This window comes from Bison bison, unplaced genomic scaffold (genome assembly GCF_000754665.1).
Source record: "Bison bison bison isolate TAMUID 2011002044 unplaced genomic scaffold, Bison_UMD1.0 scf7180017864491, whole genome shotgun sequence".
NCBI lineage: Eukaryota > Metazoa > Chordata > Mammalia > Artiodactyla > Bovidae > Bison > Bison bison.
In genome coordinates this window covers 21,945,654-21,965,644 of record NW_011495050.1, presented here as the reverse complement: position 1 = coordinate 21,965,644, position 19,991 = coordinate 21,945,654, and the positions used below count along the sequence as shown (strand labels likewise).

General features: G+C 40.2%; 1 protein-coding gene across 1 annotated transcript in view; it reads right to left on the bottom strand.

The window, feature by feature from the left end:
- The window catches only part of RGS22 (regulator of G-protein signaling 22), a 154,909-nt gene that overhangs the window by 101,841 nt on the left and 33,077 nt on the right, over positions 1 to 19,991 (bottom strand). Inside the window, exons 7-9 of the mRNA XM_010863558.1 lie at positions 9,801 to 10,022; positions 2,684 to 2,769; positions 1,893 to 2,061 (exon numbers count right to left, since the gene is read on the bottom strand). Of these exons, the coding sequence (XP_010861860.1) occupies positions 1,893 to 2,061; positions 2,684 to 2,769; positions 9,801 to 10,022 (477 nt within the window). The remainder of the gene's footprint in view (positions 1 to 1,892; positions 2,062 to 2,683; positions 2,770 to 9,800; positions 10,023 to 19,991) is intronic.

Sequence of the window (19,991 nt, the reverse complement as noted above, 5' to 3'; positions counted from 1 at the left end):
GTTAAATATAAAAACAGTTAACTATTCTACTTTATATTCTTAAAAGATGGGTTAATTGTTTGTGTTTCGATGGTACAACTGAGGACAAAGAAATATTACTAATTATCATAAGGATTAATACCTATCTATAGTCATGGTTTAATGATTTAACAGCCCCAAAAATTGAACACTCAAGCTCAAAGGCTATTAAAAAGAAATATATAATTCAGGTATTACTCAAGTTGACAGAAATGAGTTTTTTTCCATCACAGAAAATAGTAAAAGTAAAGTAGCTTTGATTTTTATTTTCTTATATTTGATTCAATTTACATGTAAGGAATCAGAACTTATTCCCCTAGATTGATTCTTTCCTTTGCATGTTTATGGACCTCTACCATTAGTATGTTTTTGACATCCCTAACATTATTGGAACACATATGTTAGTAGGAAAAATAAATACTGAAAAATAAATACAAGAGAAAAGAAAAATGTGACTTTAGTACATCCCTGAGCATTATTCAGAGGAAATAATGGGACTGGCATACATTTTTTTTTAACATTTTTGCCAAATATTGCTGATAGAACTGTCAAACTGCAAAATTATATAGGAGCTTACACATGAAAAAAAAATGTTCAAAAAGATAGTGTAAGGATATCCATTCCAACAGAGATGTTTTCCTCTTGAATGACATCTTTGATCAATTGGAAGTGCCTGCCTAGGAGGCTGTGTTGAAAAGAACTTAGAGCCAAGTCCTAGCTCAGCAGGAAAACTGCCATGATTGATTAGCAATGTCTGTCATGAATGGAAACTAGGACAAGAGCAACACATGGGTAACATATTTGCAGTTCCTGGTTTTGCAAAGAATTGTATATTGGAAACCTGTTCCCAGAGAGATTTAATAATTAGAAGGTAAAGAGAAGCAGGATAGTGACCCCAAAACATGCCATGACCTGGATTATTGTGAGCCAAAGGAGACCTCGACCCAGTAGACTCAAGAGAAACATTTACCTCTCCTTTAACTACCTAAATTCACCTAAAAGAATTTAGTTACAGGGCCAGGCTCAGAGAGAGCCAGTACCAGAGATGACTTTTATGTGAATGACTACCTACCTCTATGGCAGGCAACATCTAATTAGCAAACATCTGGTCTTCTTATAGTCCTGTGACTTACCCTATTCCCCTCTGAAGCCCCAGGCCCCTATCCCATTCCCAAGCTCAGGATAGCTCAACTGCCCAACTTGTTTCGGGTCTCATATTCTTAAAGGGCTCCTGTACATAACTAAATTACCTTTTGTGTGTTTTTTTGCCTATAACTATCTTATGTCAATATTTTTTAATTAGACCAGCCAAAGAACCTACAAGGGTAGAAGGAAAAGGTTCCCTCCCTGATAAAGCCAAAGATCTAACTACAAGTTTGACTATACTGTGGTTCTCCAAAAGGACATCTGATTCTGGGTTAGATTTCTTCATATGTACTTATACTACCCAACAATCTCCAATTGTGGAGGGCAAATTTATACCTGGTAACAGTTAAACACTAATGCATTTAATTACTAAAAAATAATCTTGACAATATGGAGGAGAAGATCCAATTTATCATTGCTTTGTACAAATATTATAGATTCTAAATAATAAAAAAATTGGAATGAACAATTAAAGCCTTACTTCCCATGTGACAGTGGGCATGCTCTTCAATTTTCCATTTTCCTTTGTACACATGACAATAATAATTCTAATTACATTTCAGGTGAAAGAGTGTAAGGCAAACAAGTCATCATAAATCCAAAAGAATTTCTGCTAAATCTACTTTGGAAGTATTTGAAAACATTTTCTTATTCAAATGAACATCATGTCTCTAAAAAGACAAGTTTCACCAAAGTGCCAAGTCACAAAGAAACACTCAAACTTTTACCTCGCCCAGAGAAATGTAGAACTTCTTCATAATTATAACATCATCTTCTTCAACAGGAGGAGGTGGTGGACTGGGTGGTTTTTTCAGGACCCAGGGTGAAAACTCTGTACCTAATATGATATTCATGCCTGATTCACTCCATCTTACTTGTGAAATCAATTTGGCTAACCTGTATTTCAGAAATCATACAAATTGAAATAAATTTCAAATATGGTAGAATTCAGAATAAAAACTAAAATTTTATGTATTCAAATCAATCTTCCCTCCTAGCTTTGCAGGATGAGTCTCTTAGGAGCTGCTAAAATTAATGGCATATTCATAGGATCACTAATTAATTAATAATTATTCTGTTTTATTGTATTTTAGAAAATAGTTGTTCTAAGAAAGGGTCAAATTTTAGTAAAATTTCAGACTGTTTAGGAACTTAAACTTTAAAAGTCAGGGAACATAAAAGAAAAACTTGGCCCTGTGCTAGAACATTCTGTCTTTTTTATGCCATTTGTATTCATTTTTTATCACCCTGAACACAAACACCTTTACAGAAGTAGAAAAAAATTTAAATATAATGATCAAAGAAGCAGAATTGAAGTACATTTATTAGGTACTGTTTCTATGAAATCTCTTTGGAAATGTTAAGCAATTTTTACCAATGCTCTATATTATACTACATAGTAACCAAAATACAAACTCCAATGGGGTTAAAGTACACAATTTTATTAAGAAAGTAAATAAAAATGATTTTTGGTGAAAAAAATCATTTAAAATATATGTATATTGATGAATTACAATACCTGTATTCAAAGTAACAATCACTTTCCAGAAAAGTTGGAAGTCTTTCTTTTTTGACCCAGTGAATACCTTGTTCACGATTGAGACACTGTTAGAAGACAAGTGAAAAAGAAAGCATCACAGAAAATCACCTGTTAGGACAATGATGGTCTAATCACTAGAGCAATGTTACCTCTAGCTCTTATAGGGAGCCTGTCTCTACCTTCTGTTTGGACAGGACAAAGAACCCCGAGTCTCAAGTTTGAAGCCACTTTGTCTGCTGGTACACTTCATTAATTCTCTCAACAAACCTACATCAGCTATCATCTACATGTTACAGACTAACAAACTGAATCCAGAAAACTTAAGTAACTTACTGAAAGAGGAAAAATGACCAAAAAAAAATTAATCAGTGTCATTATTTTCACAGATATAAAACAGGTTAAAAATAATCACAAACAGGGGACTTCCCTGGTGGTCTAATGGCTATGACCCTGAGCTCCCAATGGAGAATGAGATGGTTGGACGGCATCATCAGCTCAATAGACATGGGTCTGAGCAAACTCTGGGAGATAGTGAAGAACAGGGAAGCCTGGCATGCTCTAGACCATGGGGTGGCAAAGAATCAGACATGACTTAGCAACTGAACAAGTGCCAGAAGTTCAGGACTCTGTAGGAGGCCCCATAGGCATGAAAACCAAGGTTTCCACAGAACATGATTGAGATGGGGATGGAGTCAAGATGGCAGAATAGAAGGATGTGGAGTTCACCTCTCCCCACAAGTACATCAAGAATACATCTACAAATGGAGCAATTCTCAGAGTGCCTGCTGTACACTAGCAGAGGACCTTGGACACCTAAAAGGACAGGAAAAATCTTCACACATCTGGGTAGGACTTAAGAAAGAAAAAGAGAAACAGAATGGTACCTGCACCCCTGGTGGGGAGCTGAAGGATAGAAGAGGCTCCTGCACTCAGGGAAGCCCCCTCACCATTGGGCAGATCAGCTGGGATGGAGGGGGAGCTTCAGGAGCTTGGAGGAAAGCACAGCAACTGGTCTGTGACAGGTAGGACAGATTAAGACCTACATGGATGTTCCATTCTGCAGCCCTGCAGCCCTGCATGCTCCAGCCTGAGTTGTTGTCTGTTGATGCAGAGAGGGGCTGGGTGCTGGAACGTGGGGTTTGGAGAGTAGACACAGTGAGGAGACAGTTGTTGGCTGTGAAGAGACAGCCCGCAAGGATGGGAGTAAGGAGCTCCACAACTGGGAATGTTCATGGAAGAAGCCTGGGCCGCCAAAGAAGCAGGGCACCATTGCTGAGTGACCCACAGGAGGGGGACTGCCGTAATTTCAGTCCCCTTCCCCATGCACCCCTGTCTCCATGGATACTAGGAGGGGCACCTCCCAGAGCAGGCTCACACGCTCTGCCCATCATCACCTCTTCCCCTGCCTACCTGGGCAGGGCACAGGTGCTCTAGGGCAGCCTTCGGAGGAACATGCACAGAGGTGGGGCTGAAACCACAGCTGAGCCCCAGGGGCCATGCAACTAAAACAGAAGAGCTGAAATCTCTCCTCATGGCCACAAGAGCTGCAGATTCACATACACCCTCACTGTCAGTGCTGTGAACTCAGTGCCTGTGGAATGTCCAAATGGATGAGCACTCACACAGCTCAGATGGGTCTAGTTTCAGCCACTGTGGGCTTTGTGGTCACGTTCACACAGAGACTGGGCCAGGTCAGAATCTGAGCTGCCTCCATAGCTAGCTACCACAGATGATCCAGGTACACGACTACCGCAATCCTGGGACCTGACTTTGGTGGATTCACACAGGTGGCCTGGTGAAAACGCAGGAAAAACACCAGGGCCAACTGCTGGCAAACCAACAGGTAAGTCGGGGGGCAGGGCGCTAAGAGCAGTTCCAACAACAGTGTAATTTGTGAGCCAGCACGACAGGTGAAAAGTAACACAATATTCACAGGTGAACAATTGCAGAGGAGGAAAACTCAGAGGCTTCTCTCACAAAGGGAGTGCTCCAATCTCACCTACTATGCACCATAGTAGAAAAACGAAGCCCGAAGTTAGGACAAGGAAGAAAATAATAAATATCAAAGCAGAAATATGTGAAATAGAGACTAAAAAAATCAGTAATGAAGAGCCAGTTCTTTGAAAAGATAAAACTGATAAACCTTTATTCAAACTCATCAATAAATAAGAGGTTCCAAATACAACCAGAAAAGAGAAGTTACAACCAATATCACAGAAATAGAATCATAAGAGACTAGTATGAACAATTATTTGTCAACAACTGGACAATCTAGAAGAGATGGATAAATCCCTAAAAACAAAAAATCTTCTAAGACTCAATCATGAAGAAATAGAAAATCAATTATAGTGATTAAAAAAAAAAAAAAAAACAACTCCTAAAAAACAAAAGTGCAAGATCAGAAGCCTTCACAGGGGAATTCTACCAAACATTTAAAAAAGAGTTAACACCTATCCTTCTCAAACTGTTTCAGAAAATTGAAGAGAAACACTTCCAAACTCACCCTACAAGGCCAGCATTACCCTGATACCAAAACCAAAAAGAAAGAAAGATAGATAATTACAGACCAATATACCTGATAACAAAAGATGCAAACAGATCCAATAAAACATAATGGTTGGCACTTCCATGGTGATACAAGGGATAGAAATCCACCTTCCAGTGCAGTGGATTTAAGTTTGATCCCTGGTCTGAGAGGATTCCGCATTTTGCAGAGCAACTAAGCCTGTGCCCCACAACTACTGAGCCTGCGCTCTAGGGCCCACATGCCACAACTGCTGAACTCACACATTACAACCACCGAAGCCTGCATGCCTAGAGCCTGTGCCCTGCAACAAGAGAAACCACCATATGAGAGTCCACACATCTCAACCAAGAGTAACCCTGCTCCACAGCAAATAGAGGACGACTGCATGCAGCAACAAAGACCCAGTGCAGCCAGAAATAATAAATAAAAGCATAACGGCTGAATTCAACAACACATTAAAAGAATAATAAATCAGATCAAGTGGGATTTATTCCAGAGATGCAAGGATGGTTCAATATTGACAAATCAATGTGATACACCATATTAAAAAATTAATAAAAATCATACGATCATCTCAATAGATACAGAAAAAGCATTTGACAAAATTCAACATCCATTTATGATTAAAAAAATTCTCAACAAAGGGGGCAGAGACGGAACATATGTCAACATAATAAAGGCCAGGTGACAAACCCACAGCTAACATCATAGTCGGTGGTGAAAAACTGAAAAATTTTCCTCTAAGATCAGGAACAAGAGAAGGGTATCCACTCTTAACCACTTTTATTCAACATGATGTTCAAACTCCTAGCCACAGCAATCAGACAAGAAAAAAACAAGACATTCAAACTGGAAAAAAAGAAGTAAAACAGTCACTATTTGCAGATGACATGACACTATATATAGAAGACCCTAAACACTACCAAACCTGGAGTAGGAAATGGCAATCCATTCCAGTATTCTTGCCTGGAAAGTTCCATGGATAGAAGAGCCTGGTAAGCTGCGGTCCATGGGGTCATAAAGAGTCAGACATGACTGAGTACAAAGACTACCAAAAATTATTATAACAAATGAATTTGGTAAAGTTGTAGAATATAAAATTAATATACAGAAATATGTTGCATTTCTATACTCTAATAATGAACCACCAGAAAGAAAAATTAAGAAAACAATCACATTTATGACTGCATCGAAAAGAATAAAATACACAAGAATAAATTTAACTAAGGAGGTGAAAGACCTGTAGCCTGAAAACTATAAGATATTGATGAAAGAAATTAAAGATAAACAAATAAATGGAAAGATACACCGTGCTTGTGGCTGGGAAGAATTATTATTGTTAAAATGTACATTCTACATATTATTCTAAAGATTCAATACAATCCCTAGCAAAACACTCATGGCATTTTCCCCAGAACTAGAATAATCCTACAATTTGTATGCCAATGCAGGAGATGTAAGTTTGATCCCTGGGGAGGGAAGATCCCCTAGAGTAGGAAATGGCAACCAGCTCCAGTATGCTTGCCTGGGAAACTCCACGGACAGAGGAGGCTAGCTAAACACCATGGGGTCGCAGAGAGCCAGACATTACTGTGTGACTGAGCACAGACACACACATACACAAAGAATTTATATAAAACCACAAAAGACCCCAAATATCCAAAGCAATCTTAAGAAAGAACAAAGCAGGAGGTATTATGTTCCCTGATTTCAAACCATACTGCTGCTGCTGCTAAGTCACTTCAGTCGTGTCCAACTCTGTGTAACCCATGGACCGCAGCCCACCAGGCTCCTCCGTCCCTGGGATTCTCCAGGCAAGAACACTGGAGTGGGTTGCCATTTCCCTCTCCAACGCATGACAGTGAAAAGTAAACCTATATTAATTAAAGCAGGATGCTACTGCAAGCCCTGAGGGGCTCTCACTTCTGGCGCCTAGCACCCAGCCGCAAGCTGGCTGGGTGTGACCCTCTCCAGGGACAGTGCCAGATAGGGAGTTTGACTGGGGTGGTACACCTGTCAGACTGTAACACGGCTGTCCTAAGGCGAGCTCAGGGAGGACAGAAACCTCCCATGGAGCAGAAGGGTAAAGCTCGCTTAATCTTGATTTTTAATACGAATACAGACCATGAAAGCAGGGCCTCACGATCCTTTTGACCTTCAGGATTTTAAGCAGGAGGCCTCAGAAAAGTTACCACAGGGATAACTGGTTTGTGGCAGCCAAGCATTCATAGCGAGATCGCTTTTTGATCCTTCAAAGTCAGCTCTTCCTATCATTGTCATTGTACAAAAAAAAAAAAACCGACATATAGAGCAATGGAACAGAACAGGGAGCCCAGAAATAAATCCACAGTTCTATGGTCAATTAATCTATGACAAAAGAGACAAGACTATACAATGTGGGAAAGATAGTCTCTTCAATAAACGGTGCTTAAAAAACTGGACAGCTATAAGCAAAAGAATAAAACTAGACCACTTTCTTACAGCATATACGAAAATAAACTCAAATGGATTAAAGACTTAAATGTAAGACCTGAATCCATAAAACTCCTAAAAGAAAACATAGGCAATATGCTCTCTGAAACTGATCTTAGCAACATTTTTATTTTGGATCTGTCCCCTCAGACAAGGGCAACAGGTAAGCAAATGGAACTACATCAAACTAAAACGTCTTGTACAGCGAAAGAATCCGTCAACAAAACAAAAAGGCAACTTCCTGAATCAAAGAAGCATTTTGCAAATGACACGTCTGATAAGGGTTAATATCCAAAATATATGAAGAACTCATACAACTTAACAGCAAAAAAAAAAAAAAAAATCCAATTTTAAAAATTGGTTAAGGAACTTAAAACACATTTTTCCAGATAAGACATACAGATGGCCAACAGGCACATTAAAAGATGCTTAAGATCACTAATTGTAAGGGAAATGCAAATCAAAACCACAATGAGATATCATCTCACACCTGTCAGAATGGCTATTTTTAAAAAGACAACAAAGTATTGGTGAGGATATGGAGAAGAGGGAACTCTTGTGCACTGTTGGTGGTAATGTAAATTGGTACAACCAGCTATGAAAAATAGCATGGAGTTTCCTCAAAAATTACAGCTAGAACTACTATCTGATCCAGCAATTCCACCTCTGGGTATTTATCTGAAGAAAAGAAAAACTCAAATTAAAAAAGATATAGGTACCCCAAGTTCACTGTATCGTTATTTACAGTAACCAAGATAGGAAAGCAACCTAAATATCCATTGATAGATGAATGGATAGAGAAGATGAGCCATTACTCAGCCACAAATAAGAATGAAATCTTGCCATTTGCAACAATCATGGAGGGACCTAAAGGGTATACTATACCAAGTGAAATTTAAACAGAGAAAGACAAATGTGATATGATTTCACTTACATGTGGAATCTAAAAAACAACAAACTAACAAACATAACACTACAGAAACAGAGTCATAGAGAACAAACCAGTGGTTGCAGAGTGGAGGGGACGGGGGAATGGGCAAGATAGGTGAAGGGAATTAAGCGGTACAATCTTCTAGTTATAAAACAAGTCTCAGGGATGCAATGCACAGCTTAGGGAACATAGCCAATAACACTGTGATAACTCTGTAATAGTGACAGATGGTAAGTCTCATTTCACAATGCGTAAAAATATCCAATCACTGTGCTATACACCTGAAACTAATATAATAATTAAAAATAGAAATCTTAATTCCCAACTGCTCGACAGAACTCACTGAAATAAGTTCACTGTACAGGCGTAACTTACTCCATTGTGCTTTGCTTTATTGTGCCTCACGGATGCTTTGTTCTTCACCAACTGAAGGTGAGGGGCATCCCAGGGGCAAGCAAGTCTAGCTGCACCATTTTTTCCACAGTATTTGCTCACTTTATGTTTCTGTGTCACATTTGGGTAACTACGATCTTTCAGAGTTTTTCATTATTACTACATCTGTTATGGTGATCTGTGATCAGTTATTTTTGATGTTACTACAAAGACTTGTTGAAAGCTCAGATGATGGTTAGTATTTTTTAGCAATGAAGTATTTTTTAATTAAAGTATGTACATTGTTTCCTAAGACACAATGCTATGGTACACTTAATAGGCTACAGTGTGGTGTAAACGTAATTTTTTTATGTACTGGGAAATCAAAATAATCGTGTGATTTGCTTCATCACAATATTCACTTTACTGTAGTGGTCTGGAGCCAACCTGCAATATATCCAAGATATGTCTATATACCCATACTTTCTAGAATACACCTAAACTATAAAGGATATATATATATATATACTGCCCCAAATTAACTGTACTTGCTAAATATTCAAAGTAAATTACATGAACCTTCTCATACTGATAATCAAATATCAAGAAACTGCTAAACTGGTCATTTCATATGAATAAGATGATACTGTTACTGACAAATACTTTGTATGTAAGTACAATAAAATTTAATAAATACAGTTAAACTTTAGAAAGGGACGCCCAAGGAATCTGATGATAATTTCATTTAATGCTTTATTTATCCAGTAAGATGTAACTCAAATATACTTTCTTACCATGATATTGTAGTTGACATTAATGGTCTCATCTTCGTGAGGGGCGTTCACTTGAACAGGTTTAACATCACTCTTTCCTTTCCTTACAACATCATAGATAGGATTTCGAGGTCGCTGGTTTAGTACAATTTTTTTCAACTGCTTTTCCAGAAGTTGTGGAGCATTGTTAACTACTTCAAAAACTCCATAGACCACATTAAATCTAACTGCCTCTGAAAAGGTCTGCAAAATAAATTTGTGGAAATGTCTTAAAAACCAGAAACTCACTGCTCCAAGAAGATGTGATACTTACATGTATGCATATATACTTACACAAAGTTCTGTATTCTTAATAGTTACATCTTTCCTCTTAGGAGCTTGGAAATCTTTTGACTATAGGTAAGGGAACCCACTGAACCCTTCCTTCCAAATGTACTTATGCCATAAGTGTCAGGATATATTATGGCAGAAATTTCCTTTGCATACAACTCTTATCTCTAGAAAAGATTGAGGATAGGAGGAGAAGGGGCAACAGAGGATAAGATGGTTGGATGGCATCATCGACTCAATGGACATGAGTTTCAGGAAACTCCAGGTGATGCTGAAGGACAGGGAAGCCTGGCATGCTGCAGTCCATGGGGTCACATAGAGTCGGACACGACTGAACAACTGAACAACAACTTACCTCTGTGCTTCTTTGGAACTAGAAAAAAATACACCCTCGTCTCTGTGAAGCAATGTTATTCTCTTAGAAGGGGGTGGATTACTAGGGAAGAATGAATCAGAGAAGATACAACACTCCTGTTGTCTCTTTCATTCCCAGGAGCCGTGAAAGCTAAGTCTCCCTCGCCCAAAAGGAGAAAATTAAATACAATGTGTTCTTCATTTAAGACTATTTCAACACCATTCCATTCACTGTGACAAAAAAAGAGAGAGAGAGAGTGAAAGACAACATTTCTGAGCCTTTCTCTGTAATTACTAAATGCTGCCAACTTTTATTTAAAGTCAGTCAGTTACAGTCAGGAGTCTTGAGTTTTAATACCAGCTTGCCAATAAGTAGCTCTGTGACTTGGGGTAAATCACTCCATAGCAAGTATATGGTGGACTGTCTGTGTCTTTTCTCATTTTGCCCTCCAAAGGGACCTCTAGAATCAGGTCTCTTTTTCATAACATTAATTTATTTTAGGACACCTTCAATGAACTGCATACTCATGTAGTAAGTGTACTGAGGAGAGCGTCAATTCTGCCAAGTTTTACTAGGAGATTGCTAGATACACTGTTAGTTAAAATGTAATAAATAGCAGGATGTTATAAAATTGGAGTTACAAATATATGTGTATATGTACAAATACCTATTATGTGTTTATATGTATGTGTGTGCATATATATACACACATACATACATATATATACACACACATATATACATGTAACTTTCCTGGTGGCTCAGAGCTAAAGAATCTGCCTGTAATGTATGAGATGCAGGTTCAATCCCTGGGTCAGGAAGATCCCCTGGAGAAGGAAATGGCAACTCACTCCAGTATTGTTGCCTGGGAAATCCCATGGACAGAAGAGCCTGGCAGGCTACTGCCCATGGGGTCGTGAAAGAGTCAGACACGACTGAGTGACTTAACAACAATATATATGTGTATGTATATGTGCCGTGCTGTATTCTTAGTCAGTCGTGTCCAACTCTTTGCGACCCCATGGACTGTAGCCTGCCAGCTCCTCTGTCCAAGGGGATTCTCCAGACAAGAATATTGGAGTGGGTTGCCGTGCCCTTCTCCAGGGGATCTTCCCAACCCAGGGATAGAACCCAGGCTTACCACACTGCAGGTGGATTCTTAACCACATGAGCCGCCAGGGAAGCCCAAGCATAATGGAGTGGGTAGTCTATCCCTTCTCCAGGGGAACTTCCCAACCCAGGAATCAAACTGGGATCTCCTGCATTGCAGACGGATTCTTTACCAGCTGAGCTACCAGGGAAGCCTGTGTATGTGTATACACAGACATATTTTTTAATGAAGACTCATCCTACAGCCAGATGGCATCTTAGGAAGATCCTGAAGATGCCTCCTCCGATGGACACACTGATTCCACAGCTACACATAGAAAAGGTTCTTTGTAAAGAAGCCTAAAAACAAAATAAAAAAAGCCTAAAAGCTGGCTGAGTGGTGACTACACACTGGGCAAACAAGATGAAAACCACATCAAACAGGTAGCAGAAGCCAGGACACAACTCACCATAAACCCCACCCCTGGAGCAGTCACCCCTGTAACTCAAAATGCAAAGCAGCCCCATGAGGAGCAGAGGGTTCAAACCCCTCACCAGGCACCCCAACTTTTAAGACCTGCATCTGAGAAACGAGGCCAATTTTGAAAATCAAAGAGCTCACATCTCAACTGAAATGTGACACAAGAGAGAGGGGTCCTACAGTCAGTCCATAACATGAAATCATATTTAACTAAAGCTAGCCCTTGAAATCCTTGAAAACTGTCATAAAGTATAGTGTTGTTCTAACTTTCAAGTTAGCACTGGACACGGATTAACAGACTGGTTCCAAATAAGGAAAGGAGTACGTTAAGGCTGTATATTATCTCCCTTAAGCTTATTTAACTTATATGCAGAGTACATCATGAGAAACGCTGGGCTGGAGGAAGCACAAACTGGAATCAAGATTGCTGGGAGAAATACCAATAACCTCAGATATGCAGATGACACCACCCTTATGGCAGAAACTGAAGCAGAACTAAAGAGCGAGCCTCTTGATGAAAATGAAAGAGGAGAGTGAAAAAGTTGGCTTAAAGCTCAACATTCAGAAAACGAAGATCATGGCATCTGGTCCCATCACTTCATGGGAAATAGATGGGGAAACAGTGGAAACAGTGACAGATTTTATTTTGGGGAGCTCCAAAAATCACTGCAGATGGTGACTGCAGCCATGAAATTAAAAGATGCTTACTCCTTGGAAGAAAATTTATGACCACCCTAGACAGCATATTAAAAAGCAGAGATATTACTTTGCCAGCAAAGGTCCGTCTAGTCAAGGCTACGATTTTTCCAGTGGTCATGTATAGATGTGAGTGTTGAACGGTGAAGAAAGCTGAGTGGCAAAGACGACAGAGGATGAGATGGCTGGATGGCATCACTGACTCAATGGACATGAGTCAGACATGAGTCTGAGTAAACTCCGGGAGCTGGTGATGGACAGGGAGGCCTGGTGTGCTGTAGTCCATGGGGTCGCAAAGGGTCGGACACGACTGAGCAACTGAACTGAACTGAACTGAACTTTCAAGAAAGTCATCATTGTGAATTTTTCCTCTGACGTTAAAATGTGTCATTAATTCTTCAGTTAGGGACCAGATAAAGCAGTGGGCTTGTGTTTAAAGCTCACATTATACATGTATGTATGTTTGACACTAGGGTCACCCTCAGTGTGAGACGACAGCTCTGCTAAGAGGCAGGAAGGTCAGAGTCACCGAGGGAATGGTAGAGTCTCCTCCTCCGTCTCAGACCCCCTCAAGGATGTTCACAGACTGGTCTATGTGTGTTTGTAAATGGCTACACAGAGTCACCCTCACTCTTTAAATCACCCTCACTCACTCTGCAGAGCACAAATAATTCATTTTGAGTGACAACGCCTGTGTAAGTTCATTTCAACACATAATTTAACTACAACAGAAGTATTTACAAAGTGGACTGACGGCACAGGGGGATTTGTCAAGAATCTTCAGGAAATTAAGGACATTGACCCTCCTGAGACCCCCAGAGTCCTTGAGGAGAGGCAGCCTGATGCTTTGGTTATCAGAAACCGCCTCAGAGCAGGGCCCAAGGTTGGCCCCAAAAGGACAGTGGGCTGGAGTGCCCACAGCTCAGTGTGGCCTCCTGCACCTTCTTGTCCTTCCCTGGTGGCTCAGACAAGAAAGAATTTGCCTGCAGTGTGGGAGACCTGGGTTGGGAAGATCTCTTGGAGGAGGACATGGCAACCCACTCCAGTATTCTTGCCTGGAGAATCCCATGGACAGAGGAGCCTGGTGGGCTACAGTCCATGGGGTCGCAAAGAAATCAGACACAACTGAGCGACTAAGCACAGCTGCTGCTGCTGCTGCTGCTAAGTCGCTTCAGTCGTGTCTGACTCTGTGTGACCCCATAGACGGCAGCCCATCAGGCTCCCCCGTCCCTGGGATTCTCCAGGCAAGAACACTGGAGTGGGCTGCCATTTCCTTCTCCAATGCATGAAAGTGAAAAGTGAAAGTGAAGCAGCACCACATAAAGAAAGCTGAGTCTGAAAGAATAAACAGGCATTCATATCAGGCAGACAAGGGAGAGGAGGGAACTCAGCAAGAGAAACAGTGAGTGTATCAAGGTATTTGCACACTCAATAGGCGAGGAGTGCCAGACGACAGGGCACCTTTGAGGACCTGCAAGCAGTTTGCCATTGCTGAAGCAGAAGACCCAAGGGGAGAATAACAGGACGGAAACCTGGAGACAAAGGCAGAGGACGAGCTCACCAAGAACTTTCTATTTATGCCATAACTCTCTACATCGTCTCTCGAATCGGTGATTCCTGGAGTGTGTCCCTGGACCAGCAGCAGCATCAGCATCACCTAGGAATCTGTTAGAAATGCAGATTCTAGGGTTCTCACCTCATAATCAGAAATTCTGGGGGTGGATCCCAATATTCTGTGTTTAACCAGCTCACAGATGATTCTGATGCATGCTCAAGTGTGAGAACCATTGCTTTAGAATGATGGGGAGCCACCGGAGAGGTTTTAGCTGGGACGGGGGGCAGGGCACAGGGGGAGACAGAATCCAGGTTAAGCAAACTTCAAAGCCCACGTGCTGGTTGTTGCTTCATGCTGACTTCCATGTGTGCTCACATGCATGGAGGGGCTGGCCATCAAGGATCTACATGTAGGAGAAAGAACCCTGGGCTGTAGTCCCCGAAGTCCTGTTCTCTGCTCAAAAGGAATCTTTCTCACATATCATGTCCTCTGTTGTCACCATTTCTAAGCTTATCTACAAAATTCCTCAAATTAGTTTAGCATGTGACAATAAAAGCCATGCAAAGTGGGGGGGACAGAAATGAACGATGGAGGAAGACTCTCTCCCAGAAAGCTGAGTAGGCTGATTTAGAGAACACTCAGCTTTTAATCATATGATAGGGAAAAATCTTCAGTTTGAGCCTCAAACTCAGTCCTCTGCAAGCTGTTACGGACTGCTCTTTTCCTTACTTAATTTTCTTATTTCAAGAGTATCATTTTCCAAATGTTCTAAAACGAACTGACCTGAAGGTGGTGAAAGCTAACTTTGTAGTACCAGTCATCCATGTGCGAAAAATATTTTCACAGAAAAAGCAAGTGCATGAAAATATTTTTACCACAATAAACTGCTGGTTCCACATTTCTTTGAAAAGAGGAGGGGAGAAAAAAAACCTGTGAATAATTAGTGATGTGCTTAAACTGCCAGCCAAGCACCACTGAAACTTACCGGGTGCCAAATTATTTAGCTGAACAGTATTTAAATTAAAAACTAATGACTAGGTTAATTTAATACATGTTCATCTCTGCTCCAACTCTGTCTCTACTAATTGAGTTCCAAAGCTATATTTAAAACATGCATCTTAGTCAGTGAATGAGAAACATCTGACTGCTTGAATGTAACAAGTCAGTTACCAATAACAAGTTCTTTTAATCTAAGTTTTATTGTCATTTTAGATGTTTAACCATAAACTATTTACTGGACATATTCACCAGTGGGAGGGAACGAATCATGTGCCACATAAAATGCATAGAAAATATCCTTAGTTAATAAAATGAGTTACATTATGTAATTTGAGTGCTTTATGTTTGAGCTACAAGGCTTATCACAACATCCATTGGAACAAATGCTGAACTAAGCAGTACTAGCTAGGGCTCCATCAATACCTTGAAAAATCAGTCTCTGATATTTAAATTTTGGCAGAGGAAGACCCAAGTTATTCATCTCTCCTTCATCGCACTCATTTCTCAAATCCATTGTCTCTTTCTCTCTCTCCTTTTACTCAACCATCTAACATATAGTTCCTTCATAAAGCTGCAAGAAATTATAATAGCTTACAGATTTTAAAGAAGTGTGGAGAATCATTCCAAAAAAAGAAGTTATGGTAAAATTCCAAAGGCACATAGCTAAGCATGGTCTGGCCAACACATGACATACCTATCCTTGCAAGGAGGGTATAGAACAGGCCACCCCTTCAGCTTCTGCAAACCATAAATGTCACAAACATTCTAAACCACCCACAGAGGACCAACCTAAATCTGTATGTGGGCTCATCTACTCAATCCCACAACAGTCACTGAGCTTAAAACACACAAAATAAAACCAAAAGGGGGGAAAAAAGTGTTTTCACACTATAGCATAGAAGAAAATTTAATAAGCAAACACTTGTCCATAAAGAGTTGACAGCAAAAAAAAAAAAAAAAAACCTTCCCAGACACTAAATGAAAACAATATCTGAATGTGATCCTGGCACCAGAACAAACAGAATGAAGTTATGAAAGCTGGGATGTGGAAAGTGCCACACTCGTTTATAATAGAGCAACTGTCCTGGGTTCCCCTCATCAAAAAGTAACATGGAGGCAGGCCACCAGCCATCAATTTCTGGATCTTACAGTGCGTCCCGAGGGTGTCATGGTGTAACGGAAAGGAACGGTGTAGGAGACAGACAGCCTCATTCCAAGGCCCATTTGTGCCACCATCCAATTACGGGACCGTGGGCATTTCACCACAGATGTGGAGAAGGTCTCAGAAATCTAGATGACCTAAGAGCTCTTTTAGATCGAGAATGTTGTTATATGTATCTATACTGTCAGGCTTAGACTGTTGGGTTTTTCTTTTGGGTTGTTTTTTTTTCTTGGATGGTGGAGGTAGTAGAGGAGGGGAAGCAGAAGAAGATTAGAAGGTTTATTTATTTAGTTCAAGGATTTTATGTGGAAGGTGTAAAAATTAAAAAAAAAATCATCCTCAAGAAGTTTTGGGAGATACAGAAGAAAGGGATCTATCCTGGCCCCAGAAAATTGACAGTGTAATTTCTAGGATCAAGAAAAAAACAAAACAAAAAACAGAGTAGAAGAAATTAATCAAATTTTCTTTACCTGAAAAAGTCTAATCTCCCACCCAATACGTATATCCCCTATAAAATATTTCCCCAAATGATTACCTGAATATCTTAATCACAGAGAGTTTAGTCCTTCACTAGCCAGCCCACTCTATGGTTAGAAAACCATCTTTAAACATCTTTCTTCTAGTCAGTGAAAATCAATTTCCTCATAAATGCTGGCCCTGGTTCTGCCCTGAAGCGTCACAGAAACTCTTAACCCTTCTTTCTCAGTCACTTATTTCTCAGTCACTTATTTCTCAGTTACTTTCTCACTCAAATATTTAGAAAGAGCTGCTTCATTACAACATTTCTACTCGTTCCCAAACCAGGTCCAATACTCACTCATCTTTCACCCCTCACTCATTTGACGTAGTTTCCATAGCATTCATTGACCGAGTCTTCCCGAGTCTGGTTTGGCAGAGCAACTCAACATGTGGCACCAAGAATACAACACAATATTCCACATTCGGTCTGACAATTCAATCCGATGCAACAAAAAAACACAAACATTATTGAGTGCCTTCTAGGCTCCAGACTGGTATTGTTCTCCATCCTAACTCTATTTCTATTAATGCACCCTAAAAACACATTAGCTTTGCTTATTTTAGCCCATATTCCAGACTACCATGACAAAAATGAGACTAGACTCTGTTATCCAAACTGTCAGTCTACTCCTCTCCTGCCATTTCTACAGTCACTGCAGTGCAGGAGGACAAGTTTCTGAGCCATGTGGACCTGTGTTGACCCTGTCACTCACCAGCTGAGTAAGCTGGAAAAACACCAGTTCACTTGCAGTGTTTCATCCAGGTCTCTGATAAATAATAATTTTTAAAAGTCAAAGCCAATGACAGATTTGTGTGGAACAGATTATTCTCTAGAATGACAATAATCCGTCAAGCCAACTAAAGCGTGACTGTCCCTCATGTCGCAGGAACGGAAGATGAGATAGGCTGATTAGTGAAGGAAAAGGAGAGAGAAGCACTAAATCTGTGCCAGCTACTTAAGACATATTACCTCATTTCGTAACAGTCTTGCAAGACGGTTCTACTGTTTCCATAAAGAAAGGTATTGAGGAACTTAGTAATTAAGGAATATACCTGCGATAACATGGGCAATGAGTGAAGAAGCTGAGGTCACACAGTCCTGTCTCTCTGCTCTTCCAGCCATTACACTGGGAGATGAGCACAGGAACAGTGCATGGGGCCAAGGTGGGCGAGGTCGGCTAGGGACGGGAGGACAGAGCAGACAGGATGACACTAGTATGAAGCTAGAGGTAAAGCTAGAAAGGCTATACTGAGGCCAAATTGCAAAGGGTCCATATTAAGGAGTTTGGACTTCCAAGTTGGGCTATTAAGAGTCAACCCCTACTAGCTGTGATTAGCGAAATACCTGAGAATGAATTTCACAGATGATGATAGGGCTCTGAAGACAAATACAGCAGCATAAGTGGAGCATGTATTGTTTAGACACGGTTGGGAGGGAAGGCTTTCTGGACAGAGTGATTTAAATCAGAGAGAAAGTGATACAAATATCTCGGGGGAGAGCCCTCCAGGCTGAGAGGCCCTGAGTACAGTAAGCACACTCACATTTGAGAAACGTAAAAGGCCAAGTTTTCCAGCTAGCCTGGAAAAGGATTAACAAGCAAAAGAGGCATAGGAAATAAAGCCCAAGAGATGGCAAGAGCCGGATTATACAGGATTCTGTATTTTATTCTTAGTGTAACGAGGAGCCACTAGACAAAGTTTTGAGCAGGAAGTAAGATGGCTCAATTTATTATCATTATTGTCATTCACTGAAATCATAATACATTAAATTTACAGTTCCCTAAAGTACCGATTCATAACTATCCAAAAGAGAGAGGGGGAAAATAAAAAAGGCAGAGAGCGTGAGATTAGTTTGGCTCACTAATTCTCAGTAAGCCCATGCTGGCTTCTAATTCTTAGTTAAGTGCTCATAAACCAAACATTACTAATCTGTTCTAGAATCTTGCCAGTAACTTGGTCTGAGAATCCATTATTCCTTCTCCTCCCTGCCCCTAGATGCTTTTTGAAAACCTGTGATATTTCCCCTTCTCCCATCTTGCGGCATGAAGCGTGAGTAGTTAATAGGTAGACCTATAGTACCAAATATAAATGCAAAGGGATGAGATACAGAGAGGGAGTGAGACAGAGAGACAGTGAGTATAAAATAAAAGCAGAGGATTTGGAGAGACAGAAAAGAAGGAGAAGTGGCCCAGGTGGGCTGCATGGGATACAGCCTATGCAGGGGCGACCATGAAGGGATCAAACTGCCTGAGGGATGAAAAACATTATTGCATAGAGTTCAAAAGAAACCACACGAAGTCATTTTCAACTAAAGCCTTGAAACAAGTGTACACGAAAAGGTTATGTCTGTTCTAACTGGATGGAAGGATTTGGGCTGAACTCTTCTTACATTTGAAGTTAATTTCCTATACTATTGTTATATTTCTTCTATAATTTAAGATAGATCTTTTTTTAATAAAGAAGAGAATTAGGTGGGGGGGGGTATTTTCTAGGCCAAGTAAAAGTCTATATAATCATAAATCTCGAGACAATGAAATGTACATTTTCACAAACTGAAATCAGACCCAACAGAAAGACTTTTCTTTCTAAAACTTCATTAAAATGTATTTTTTTGTTTTTTTTTGGAGGAAGAATGGAGAATGCAGAGCCTAGAGGAAAAACTGCATAATCCAGAAGAATAAAATTCTCACAATAATTTTGTGGCTCTGCTGGGTATTTTATAACACACAATTGGACGATGAAAGGTGAAGAGTCAGACCACAGAGGAAGCTGTTGGAGCGTCCTGTAACACGGCTCAAGCCTGTTGCCGGAAAGGGAGAGCATGGCTTAGTGTCTCAACCTGACCCCCATGATGGTTTCAGAGACCCAGCATGCCCCATGGAAGAGAAAACACAAATTCTTTTTGAAAAAAAGGAAACAAAACAAATAAACGTGTGAGCACAGTACATACATATGCACAAAAATTAATCTAGGCAAAAAAAAAAAAAATACATCTAGTACTTTCCCTTCAAAATACATTTTCTGTA